Raw genomic sequence first — 11,370 nt, forward strand, 5'->3', positions numbered from 1 at the left:
AGACTCACACAGGCACGCACCGCTCTCACGGCTTTTTTGCACGTTTCTCCGGTTTTTATTTAATTTCTATTATTTTTGCACTTCGGCATACATACATATACATATATTTATATTTTTCGCGGCACAGCTGTTGTGTTTTCAAATGGCGCCTTTCAGGTGGCTGCCGATCCAATCCACAAAAATAAAAGAAACACGCGGAAAAGCGACGCGTGTCTCTGGCCAACAACAATAACAACAATTATGTGCTTACGATTTCCATATGTGCGCACTTCTTTAAAACGGCAACGTCACTCCAATCGCGAAAAGTCAAACGGAACGAAATTAAATTAAGTAAAAACCAAAATAAAACTATTTGCGGAACGACGCGACAAAAAGAACTCCGCGCGGGTGACTTGACTAGCTTTCAACTCAATTTTAACTGATCGCCAAAGCGAAAATGCGAGAGCCGATTATGAGCGCCGCACAGTGGGCGAAGAAGACTAATCGCCGCATTTTACACAGATTAAAATGCGCGCGAATAAAACAAGGCTGAGTTGGGAATTGTGAAATTTTTATTATTAACTAAAATATGATTTTCTTAGAAAAGACTAATTGTTTTTGGACTTTATGTATAATATGGCACTAATTTTTTAAAATCTTTTTAAATCCTGACCTGATAAACCCATTACAATAAAAAATATGGTAAACATACATTATTTCAGTTCTTTTTGTGTAAAAACGTTTTAGAGTTTTAAAATGGTTTACTTTAAATCCGTACATATAATATAATTTTATAGAAAAACTTTTAAATAATGTTTCCCAGATCATTTTCTTTTGGGTTAAGGTGCACAAATCCTTCTTCTTTTATATGCATTTAAAAAATTTGTTATATCAAAAACTAAAATATATATATATTTTTTTGCTGGACTTTTGCTGTAGACGCCCCACTGTGTGAGGAGAGAGAGAAAAAGCGTCACTCTCTGCCGCTCTCTTTTGGTTTTTTGTTTGTGTGTGCCTGTGCTGCATGATGCGGCGGCGCAACATCAGCTGTTTGCTGCAGGGTATCGGATAATGGTGTCCTTAAATTATTTGTTTTAATTTTAACGAGGTAAGATTGAGGTGCCCAGGGCATATGTACAAACATAACCTTCTTTCTTTCTTTAAAAATGTAATGTTCCTTTTTATGTCATATCAAAACAAAATCAATATGATAAATAGGTTATTTTTGCGATAACATAATTACGATTCTTTTGAGGCCATTAAGTTTATATCAGAATTATGGATCAAGATGTTTTTTATATTCAAAATTAAATAAATAACAAAATGTACATTAGAATAAGATAAATTGAAAAATAAATTGGAGCACACATCAGTAACATGGGCGTTTTAGAGTAATTTTTTTGGTTCGGAGAACCAGTTACAACAAATGTTACAAAAAAAAAATATATACAATTTATTTTACAATTTGTTGACCGCGTCTGTGTTCGCTTGGTAGCAGGAAGGGTGTGACAAAGCAGAAGCGGATTTGAACTTGAATTTCAATTTGAATTTGCGCCGTTAGCTTGGAAGCAAAAAATTTAACTTTTACTGTGTCACATAAGTGGAATCATTTAATTTCGAGTACAATGTGAAACTTTTTAACACCTCTCTCAAGTGGGAGTTCTTAAACTTAATAAGAGTAACAAATTCTTGGAAGAGGTCAAAAAATAAGCCTGTTGATTTTTTTTTAAATTTAAGCAGAGTTATATATTTGTATGTGTTTTGAAGTCAAAAATGGTATCTTCCGGTTTAAAGATAATATGGGTCACACCAGCATATCTGCGATGCGACAAAGTTCAAGGTTTAAATGTCCATATAGGAAAAATCTGACCTTCCCATTAATCAGCAATTTTATTATAAATCCATTAATCAGTGACTGATTGCTATTATGTACATATGTACATTTAATTCAATACAAATTAAATAATAAAAGGGCATCGATCTCAATTTATCCAATGAGCTAATTAGCACAATTAAAAAAAAAAAAACGTTTGTTTGTTTTAGGAATGTAAAACAAAGTGGAAGACAAGTGATACACAGACACAAAGGTATACATATTTTCATTGGCTTGAAACTTTCCTTGTGATACTTGTATTTACATACGTTGCCGACAACCCCAAAACAAATTTTTCAGTTTGCCATTTTGCGAGGCATCATGAGTCACGCGACTCCACGTTTGACCAACGAGTTTGGCCAGCAAAGACGGCTGAATTAATTACTGGACGGCATAGCGATTAGCTGTGAGCAGAGAACCAGCCCTAATTGAGCCCGACCACCTTAGAAGTTAAATTTAAATTAGGCAAACACATCATACACACTGTTATGCACATATGTACATATTCGCAACATAATCAAGCAACATACTTTTTTGATAATTTATGAATGAACGGATCAATGTGCGCCGAGATCAGGGACAATCTTTTAAAGTTCGTTTGCCAAATGAATGACATCATTTATAAATTTTAAAATAAAATTCAGCCCGAAAAGCTATACGACAATCTCTTTTCCTTGACCTACCCTATGCTAAATTATACTCGTAAATACGATTCTTGTTTGGTAATATACGATTATCTCTTATTGTTTGATTGAAATCTCTTTAAAGAATATCTGCCAAGAATGTAAAAAAGTAAAAAGTTTTAACATGAGTCATATAATGTAACAAGTATTTTAGGAGTAAGAAAACTTAACTTGAAATAAATAATATATTTAATAATTTGCATGGGAAAAATTTAAACATTTGAAAATTTTAGGAAATGTAGAACTTTACTAATTCAAAGTATTCGTAACTCTGCAATATAGTGCATAAACATATATAATTTGACCAGAAGTTTTCAATAACCCCAACTTACTTTGTGGATTATTTTTTATAAGTTAGATGGTAAATTAAATTTTCTTAATTTTTTATTTACAAATGCTAATAATAATTTAATGTCAATTTGCAATTATACACTTTTTTACATAAACAAAGCTTTTCTATTCAATAATCGCTAATTCTTGTAGCTCACTTTTGGGCTGAGAAAAAATTTTATAAAACTAATGGCTCTTGCTATCTTATCCATTAACCATTGTAAAACAATTTGTCTCATCTGTAAATATTTTCTATTGATAAGATTTAGTATTTCGACATGCAACCAGAAGATAACTTCCAGCAAGATCAGATTGAGATCATCGCTGCCTCAAAATGCTTGCAGCCAACGGGTTAAATTTTGCAGTCTTTTCGATATTTTTTCTTCTATTGGTTTGCAATATTGGGACAAACTATGGTGAGGAAATAACCAAAGATGTCGGATCATTCGAGCCAAGTAAACTAACATTTTGGGAACGCATTGTGAGCGGTGTGAAGAACTATCCCTGGAAAACGGACAAAATAGAGAAGGAAAGCAAGGAAACTGCTGAAAGGAGAGCCGTTTTTTGGCAAAGGCTTACGATGGCCACAGTTCTATAAGTTTTTCTATTTTGTTTGCCCATACTACTGTTTTAATAGAGTATTAGCTTGGAATAATAAAGTGAAAACAATTTTGGAAGCACACATTGTTAAAAGAGATTAGTATATATTTGTTCAACACAGAAAATGCCTTCCCCTTTAAATAAATAACTAAATGATATAGTTTTTGACTGTGCATCTCCACGTTTATTATTTATTTTTGGAAGCACTTGACGCTCTTTTCCATTTCGCAATAGCCGGACTTCTGGTCCCAGAAGAGGCCCTTGGGGCACGAGGTGACCACCGGCATCCCACCGATGCAGATGTAGTACTTACTGCAATCTTCCGGATGGGACATGTAGCTTTGCTTGGTGGACGGACAAGTCAGAGTGGTAATCTCAGCTCGCGGAGGAGTGGGTGCGGTTGGGACAGGAGCCAATTGTGTGGTCACGGGATCCGTTAAGAATTGCTGCAGCGTACTGTACTCACTTGATCCCACTACATAGCAAACCGTCACTGGAGCTCCACTACTCGGAGTGGTGTCACCCACGACTACTTCCACATTCGTGGTGGGTGTTGATATTACGGATTCCCCGTAGCAAACGGCCTGATCGTTCAACTGGCACTCGGACATCTTGAAATTCCAGGAGGTGCCACGCCCACACTGATGACGGTGCAGATGTCCGTAGGCACAGATGAAGTACAAGCCACAATTTCTGGGATGCGGCAGGAAGTAGGCACCATAATGGCGACACTCGATATGCTCCGGATCGTACTTCTCCATGGGATTCACTGGCTGACCATTGGTCACATCAACGGCCACAAAGACCGGACGTGGCTTGTGTGACCACCAATAAATCTCGGAGTTATCTACTGGATTACCTTGGGATTCCGAATTGGATACGAGCAAATCATCTTGACAGTTGGTGTTCTGCGGCAGATCGCAGATCCCTCGGTTTTCATTGAACTGGAGCCCCTGATCGCAGTACATAAGCGTTGGAATGTGCGAGCACGAGAAGTATCCATTGCAGTCCTTGGGATGGGGCACCAAATCTCCCTCTTGGTGACCCACACAGATCTGAAATCAGAAGTTTATAACATTGCCTTTATGAGGGGTTCAAAAGACTAATCGCAACTTAATAGTCTATTAGCAATGGTTTTTGATGAAAATGTTATTAATTTATAAATTATTTATACAAAATGTTACACAAGGCTATATGTCGAATAAGTTTATAATTCTAGAAGTAAAAAAGAAAACCAAAATAAAAAAAACAGCTATGGGCTTAGAAGCCTTTTTTTAACTCAATTTGTTTTTTACCAGAAAAATATTTACTTATAATAATCAATATTTTAGCAAATCCAGTGTTTTTTTATATTCCTAGGGTTCATTATCAAATAATACTCAAAACATTAAGAGTTGTTAAGTTCTTTAAAAGCAATTTTTCTTATATGAAGATGTTTTATCTTTTGATCATACTCACTTGGGTTAGGTCACCTATGGGAGCACGAGCCTTGGGCAGTTCCCAACTTCGGTCCACGGCGTGACTTGCTCCCAACTGGAAGCAGATGCTGAGTGCCAAGACAAATGCCCAGGAGCATTGCATTGTAGTTTTTAATTCCACTTGATTTCTGATGCTGGTTCTTTGCGGTTCCAAAATACCAATGTTAATGGTTCGGACGTCTCAGGACCGACCCTTTTATAAGGTCGACAAAGTGGGTGTGCCAATTGTCAAAGCTAATCGAAAACTTGTGTTTGCAATCTGCGTTGCGGTCTCTTCGAGATCGCAATGTTTGCGTTTTTAGATAACATTCTATAAAAATATTCGTGATATGCTCACTTCTATAATTACCACATAGATCTTGGTAGTCTAAATGTAAACCTTAAATTTATTTGAAACGCAATCAACGTTATTGGCAACAAATCAAGCATGCCAAAAGATTTTAAAGCTAAAAGAATTTGTCAGCAGAGGGAAGTTTACAAATCACTTTTAGGTGTCGAAAATTCTTAATGGGGGAACAAAGATCTATGTCTATCATGGGAAAACAAAAATATTATTTATTTACAATCAATAATCCAGGATTCAATGAGTTCTTGATTTGTTAAAAGCTAGGATCTCAGCCTTTTAAATAGCACATTTTTGTGAGTTGATGGACTTGAGCTGCTCTGCCAAATTGTAGATATTCATTACGTTTTACTGCCATCGAGATAAAATAATCATTTGCTTGCGATCGTAATTTTATTGCCTTTTATATAAGCTGAATACTAAATGGTAAATACATAGAATCTTGTTTTCAGATGGTCCTGTGGTGAGTTCCATTTTAGTTGCCCCCCAATTTGTGGCTAGGCCGTCGTGTTGCTGTCGTCGGAATCGGTGGACGAGCCGCCCGCAGTGGCTCCATAGCAGGCTCCGTGTGTGGCCACATAGGTGTCCAGGCCGGAGTCGGGCGCACATCCCTGGATGTCCTCGTTGAAGAAGTGCTCTTCGGGGCAGGTGAGCTCTGTGGGCTGGCCACTGGAGGGGCAGTAAAGGTAGTTCCTGCAGTTGTCCGAATCGACGTCGTTCACAAACGACTGTTTGGCGTACTGGCAACGGTTGCAGGTATCCACTGGAGTGGCCGCCTCACGGAGCTTGCAGCCACTGGACTCCACATCCCAGTAGTAGCCAAAGGCACAGGCCACCTTGGTCCACTGCTTATTCACACACTGCAAGTACTGGCCACAAACGGTGACATCGGGCTTCGTTTCGCCGTTGGTGGCGCAGGAAACTCCGGCATCGCTAATCGGTATTCCGGTCACACGGTTGCACACGGTGGCGGATGGATAACCGCACATTTGGGCTTGAGGGTTGAAGTCCTAATAAAATGAATACCATTAGTAATAGAGAAAAAAGAGACCATCAAATAGCATACAATAATTTTACAATACTTTCTACAGATCAAACTTTCCCTTCAATGATAATAATAATGAATCACCTTTAAATGAAGTATTGTTTTTTAAAAAGATCATTAGGTCAAGAAAATTATTAGAACCAACTATTAAACTAGAATTCCTCTATTCTATTGAATACATTTCTTAAATATTTGCTATATAAAATATATTTTAAAATTTGACCATTGCGAAAACAATTATTTGCTTTTTTATAATCAGTCTATGTTTTTGAGTTTGTATATATCTTTAAAATAATAAACTAATAAATTTAAGTTACGAGATCACTGTTGAATGATTTTGTCATTAAAAGGCAAGTTCTAACCAATTGCTATAATTTGCTAATCCGTAAATCTTAAGAAAATAGTTTAAAATGGTTTTTAATAGCAATTGAGATCAAAGAATTTATAGACTTTTTTTTTTGTGGTTACTTGAATTGGAAATAAAATTATTTTAAAGGTATTTAAATTATTTTGAAGTAGAAAAAATGTTTTGAAATTCTATTAAATTCATATGGAAAGTGTAACTTACAGGGGTTGCGGTCGGACATGTTCCGCTTGTCTGTTTAATGCCGGTTGCAGTGGACTGGCAGTTGTACCAGATGTCGCAGGCTTGGGTGTCGCCGAACCAGATGCCAGGGGGCACCACATCGCAGATGCTGTTGAGGGTGGTTCCCTCGGTTTCCACGAGGTTATCGTTGCAGGATCCCCAGACGCAGCCCTTGGTGCTGGCGTCAAATACCTGACCGTTGGCGCACCTCTTGGGCGCCGAGCTCTTGCCCTCGTCGCAATAGAAGTATCCACCGCAGACGGCCGTGTTGGGCACCCAGGTGCCATTCTTTCCGGAGCAGGGCTCGGACACGCCCCAGTAGCAATCCACCTGGCTCGAGGGGTAGCAGCCGCTCTTGGCGTAGGCGTAGGAGTAACCGGCTTGGCAGGAGTTCTTCACCGGTCCGCTGGAGCTGCAGACATAGTAGTTCTGGCAGGACTCGATGCTGCCCAGCTGGGTTCCGGTCTTCACCGCCGTACAGACGGCCGTCACATTGTAGTTGCCCTCCAGAATTGCGTCCGCTGCCAAGGCGCTGCCGCCCATGAGGCACAGGATCGTGGCCAGTAAAAGCTTGGCTGCAAAGCATACTCCTCAATTACCCAAAAAGGTCCCTGGAAATAAGTGCCACACTTGCCTGTCATCGTTGGTTGGTTGGTAATACTCTTTTTGGCTGTCGTCGGGAAACACGAATTCCACTTGTATTGGCCAATGAAAGGTAGTCGAAGACTGATGGTGGAGTTTTCCCATCGCCTGGTTTTTATAGGTCTACGCCTCGAACTTGGCCATCTTGATCGTAAATTGCCGCCCGCAGATAAGCCCTCGGTTCGCGGGAATTATAGACATAGGTACATGATTCAATTTTTTTATTTGTTCTGTCCGACGCGCGCCGAACATCTTGTTCGGTTGTTCTTTTACCAATTTTAATTAAAATTAAGTTGTAGTAACCGCAAGCTAGTCACTATCATTCCGTATTTCTATCTGTTCCGCAACTTAATAATTAAAAAAAGGAAGCTATTGACGCAGCTACATCTTTATCGATGGTTTAATCTTACGGTTTCCCTTGAAAACTATCGGATCGTGTTCTAAACCTTAGTGTTGTAATCTTATATTTAAGACGGAGGCTTGTTTTTATAAGATTACAATGATGTAATAATAAAACATGTGTATTTTAAATAAAATATTAAAAATTTGAATAAAACTTTAACTGTCACATAAATAATTTTTTAACGACACCAAATAAACTAAGCACTTATGGTTATTATTGCTCGAGTTTCAATAAACTTTTTATCTACCTCTGATGACGTGGTTGCCAGCCAATCAACATTTTTCGACAACATAAAAATCCGTAGTTTGAGTTTATTACCATATAATTGAAGTGTCATTTATATTGATTGGAAATTTTCAAAAAACAGTAAAAAACAAGTGCTAACAACTTGGATTTAAAAGGATTGTTAAGTCTTGTTTTATTGTTTTACTCAATTTATGCAAAACGAACTTTATTAAACAAAACTATTCCTATAAAATCTTAGCATAAATCATTTTTATATTCTATAATTGGACTAACATATAAAATGTTGATGTTGTGTGCACTGAATCAATTGTTCGGAATACTGTTTCGCATATAAATCCGATGTCTTTTTATCAGGGGGCGTAATCATTAAAAGTCTTATTATTATTTCACTGATTGCAGGGCAAATCACGTCATCAACTTAAACAATGCCACTTAGATTATGAATGAAACTGATACCAAGCTCTGTTGGGAAGGGGTAAAATTATGGTCCCATTAAGTAAATTAATTTGTTTACATACTCTACAAATCTATCCTATAGAACGAAGTACAATCGTTTAATTGACTATTTACAAATCAAGGAACTTTGAATAGTATATTTATTTGTATGCAGTTATATATTTAGTGTTTTCAAAAAATGCTGAAGATTTGAATAGATTATTTTGTGGTTCCCGTGGAGGTTCCAGTACCCGAAGCAGTATCCGTAGAAGTTCCAGTGGAGCTTCCCGAAGAAGTGTCTGTAGAAGTTCCCGTAGAAGTGCCCGTAGAAGTTCCAGTGGATGTCCCGGAAGAAGTGTCCGTAGAACTTCCGGAGGATGAAGATCCAGACGAAGTGTCGGAAGAAGAAGATCCAGAGGAAGAAGATCCAGAGGAAGAACCCGAAGTGGTTGGAGCCGAGGTGCTCGCAATGCCGGTGCTTCCGGTGGGATTGCAGCACTGGAACTGCGGCTCCACACCACCCACACAGGATCCGGAGTTCTCGTTAAAGTAGAAGTTGGTGGGGCAGCTCTCGACGGCCTTCTGGACACCATTCACGCAGTACAGATAGTCGGAGCAGTTGCTGGCCGAGTAGGCATTCACGAAGCTGGCCGTGGTGCCCACACACCTGTCGCAGTTGTTCCTGGCCTGCATCCTGGTCACACAGCCCTTCGAGATGGTGTCATAGAAGTAGCCCGCGGGGCAGGTCATTAGCTGGTAGCTAAGACTGGCCGAGCACATGTAGTACTGGTTGCAGGCCTTGGCCGCAATGGTCGATCCCTCCGAGGTGCAGGTGGTGGGCGAACTCAGTCCCGTCAGGGAGGGATCGTTGGTCACCTGGGAGCAGGAGGAGGTCGTCTGATAGCCGCAGTTGCTGGCCCTCACATTGAATACGAGGCCCGGGGCGCAGGTACCCGACCGCATCACGTTGTTCTCGCAGAAGTTCCAGCCACTGCAGTTGGAGGCACTGCCGAAGTAGATGTTATTCTTGACGAGATTGCACAGGTTGGGGGTAACAGTCAAGCTGCCATCACTGTCGCTGGCGGATTGGCAGGGATAGCTGTTGGCATACACGCAGGCCTGGGTTGTGGGATTGAAGTTCTCGCCGGTCGGGCAATTGCCACGGATGGCGCCCGAGGATCCGCAGTAGTAGTAGCCGCCGCAGGAGGTGCTGGTGCCCGCAAAGGAGCCCACCGCCTTGCCCAGGCAGGGATGAGTGCTGCTGACGCAGGTGCTCGGAACGCTGGTCGTGCACTGCTGGGCATTCTTATCGAAGTAGTAGCCGGTGGGACAGGTCAGGGTCGTCACCTGCGATCCCTGGCACTGGTAGTAGGTGGAGCAGTCCGACTGGCTGCCCACGTAGTTGCCACTGCTGACCAGCAGGCACAAGGCGGTCACATTCACATCGGCTGAAGCTGGAGCGGCACAGCCGATCAGCAACGCCACGGCAGCAATGATAAATCCTTTCTGTCCACCTTTAAATTAAATTAAATGTTAACTTTCTCATTCATTTAAATAGGCATACAAAACTTACCCATTTGTTAGCTCTTTATTTTGGTGGCTCTCGGTGGTATACTGTTCTTGGGCACTGGCCTCCCAGGGTTTTTATTTGGAATCCGGCCGGGTTTTATCTTCGATCCGCTTCGGTGTTCAACTTGATCGACGACCCTTCAATCCAGGGAATTGACTTTGTGATGTATCGGCCCAGACAGCCAGTGAAACAATCTCTATTTTTGCATGATCGATGGCCCTTTTGACAGGTCAACAAAATATTGGATAAGAAATTCCATAGAATTTGCAATAATCAAATACTACTTTATAATTTGCTTTATTGACCATAGACTTACTAAGCATATAGATTTAATGCATTTTAATTCAAAACTTTAAATTTAGCATGCATTTTACTTTACAAAATCGGTTTTTAATGCCAATTGCTTTAATATTTACGCCACATTAATGTACAAAAAATTAACAAAACTATAAAAATTAATTTTCTGTTTTACAAAAGCAAACAAAATTATTAATATTAATTTAAAGATGTTGGGAATTTTGCAACATTACAGCTAGATTTAAAAACGTTTATAAAAGCAATCCCCAAATAACCAGTAACTGATTTATTTTCTATCTAGCAAAGCAATCTAGAATGTTTTTTAATTAAGACAAAATTGGTATTGAATGGCAATACAAAAAAATTTGGCCGAAAACCACCCATTTCTCAGAACTTAATCTCCATTGAAAAATCAACCATTATCACATTCTTAAGCTAACATCTTTTTAGTGTGTTGCCAAAGTACAAACATGTATAAGAAAATTCGATTAGATAATTTTGGCCAGTTGAAATCTTTCCAGTCGTAAGTTAACCACATGGTTCCCAAATTTAATGACACATTTTTAGGTATTAGTTTTGGGATTCGATTTTGGAAAAATCACCTATAAACCGATATGAGATTAGAGTAATCTAAATTAGATGTATATCACCTGCTTTATGGCACTAACCCACCTACTTAATGATTCGGTATTCTGCTTAAAAGCATTCTGAGAATAATGACTAACCCACTGTATTTCCCAACCTGGCGATTCTTAGCATTGGTTGTTATTATCGGAAGAGCGAAACAGGCATGACTGGACAAAGTTCAATTATATGTTTAGATAAAAACAATAAATAAAAAGCAACTTATTTGATAAGGA

General features: G+C 39.2%; 4 protein-coding genes across 4 annotated transcripts; 1 reads left to right on the forward strand and 3 right to left on the reverse strand.

Moving 5' to 3' along the window:
- The first annotated feature begins 3,158 nt into the window (after positions 1-3,158).
- LOC108142237 lies at positions 3,159-3,638 on the forward strand. Its single transcript, XM_017265956.2, has one exon. The coding sequence runs from the start codon at positions 3,200-3,202 to the stop codon at positions 3,461-3,463; it is 264 nt and encodes an 87-aa protein (XP_017121445.1). The 5' UTR covers positions 3,159-3,199; the 3' UTR covers positions 3,464-3,638.
- Positions 3,624-5,093, reverse strand: LOC108142236. The gene is made up of 2 exons (XM_017265955.1): positions 4,924-5,093; positions 3,624-4,520 (listed from the first exon to the last, which is right to left on the reverse strand). The coding sequence occupies exons 1-2, from the start codon at positions 5,044-5,046 to the stop codon at positions 3,657-3,659; spliced, it is 987 nt and encodes a 328-aa protein (XP_017121444.1). The 5' UTR covers positions 5,047-5,093; the 3' UTR covers positions 3,624-3,656.
- Positions 5,094-5,660: 567 nt separating this feature from the next.
- Positions 5,661-7,655, reverse strand: LOC108142204 (peritrophin-48). Its single transcript, XM_017265894.1, has 3 exons — positions 7,552-7,655; positions 6,900-7,492; positions 5,661-6,296 (listed from the first exon to the last, which is right to left on the reverse strand). The coding sequence occupies exons 1-3, from the start codon at positions 7,556-7,558 to the stop codon at positions 5,784-5,786; spliced, it is 1,113 nt and encodes a 370-aa protein (XP_017121383.1). The 5' UTR covers positions 7,559-7,655; the 3' UTR covers positions 5,661-5,783.
- A 1,131-nt stretch (positions 7,656-8,786) lies between these two features.
- On the reverse strand, positions 8,787-10,275 carry LOC108142252 (peritrophin-48). The gene is made up of 2 exons (XM_017265971.2): positions 10,217-10,275; positions 8,787-10,157 (listed from the first exon to the last, which is right to left on the reverse strand). Exons 1-2 carry the CDS (start codon positions 10,218-10,220, stop codon positions 8,863-8,865), a joined length of 1,299 nt encoding a protein of 432 aa, XP_017121460.1. The 5' UTR covers positions 10,221-10,275; the 3' UTR covers positions 8,787-8,862.
- Between the last annotated feature and the right edge of the window lie 1,095 nt (positions 10,276-11,370).

This window comes from Drosophila elegans, unplaced genomic scaffold (assembly GCF_018152505.1).
Source record: "Drosophila elegans isolate 14027-0461.03 unplaced genomic scaffold, ASM1815250v1 contig_208, whole genome shotgun sequence".
Classification (NCBI taxonomy): Eukaryota; Metazoa; Arthropoda; class Insecta; order Diptera; family Drosophilidae; genus Drosophila; species Drosophila elegans.

Coding starts and splice junctions, on each gene's coding strand:
- LOC108142237 (XM_017265956.2), top strand. CDS start 3,200: ATGCTTGCAGCCAACGGGTTAAATTTTGCAGTCTTTTCGATATTTTTT.
- LOC108142236 (XM_017265955.1), bottom strand. CDS start 5,046: ATGCAATGCTCCTGGGCATTTGTCTTGGCACTCAGCATCTGCTTCCAG. Junction 4,521..4,923: donor CCATAGGTGACCTAACCCAA/GTGAGTATGATC, acceptor TTCTGATTTCAG/ATCTGTGTGGGTCACCAAGA.
- LOC108142204 (XM_017265894.1), bottom strand. Junction 6,297..6,899: donor CATGTCCGACCGCAACCCCT/GTAAGTTACACT, acceptor TCATTTTATTAG/GACTTCAACCCTCAAGCCCA.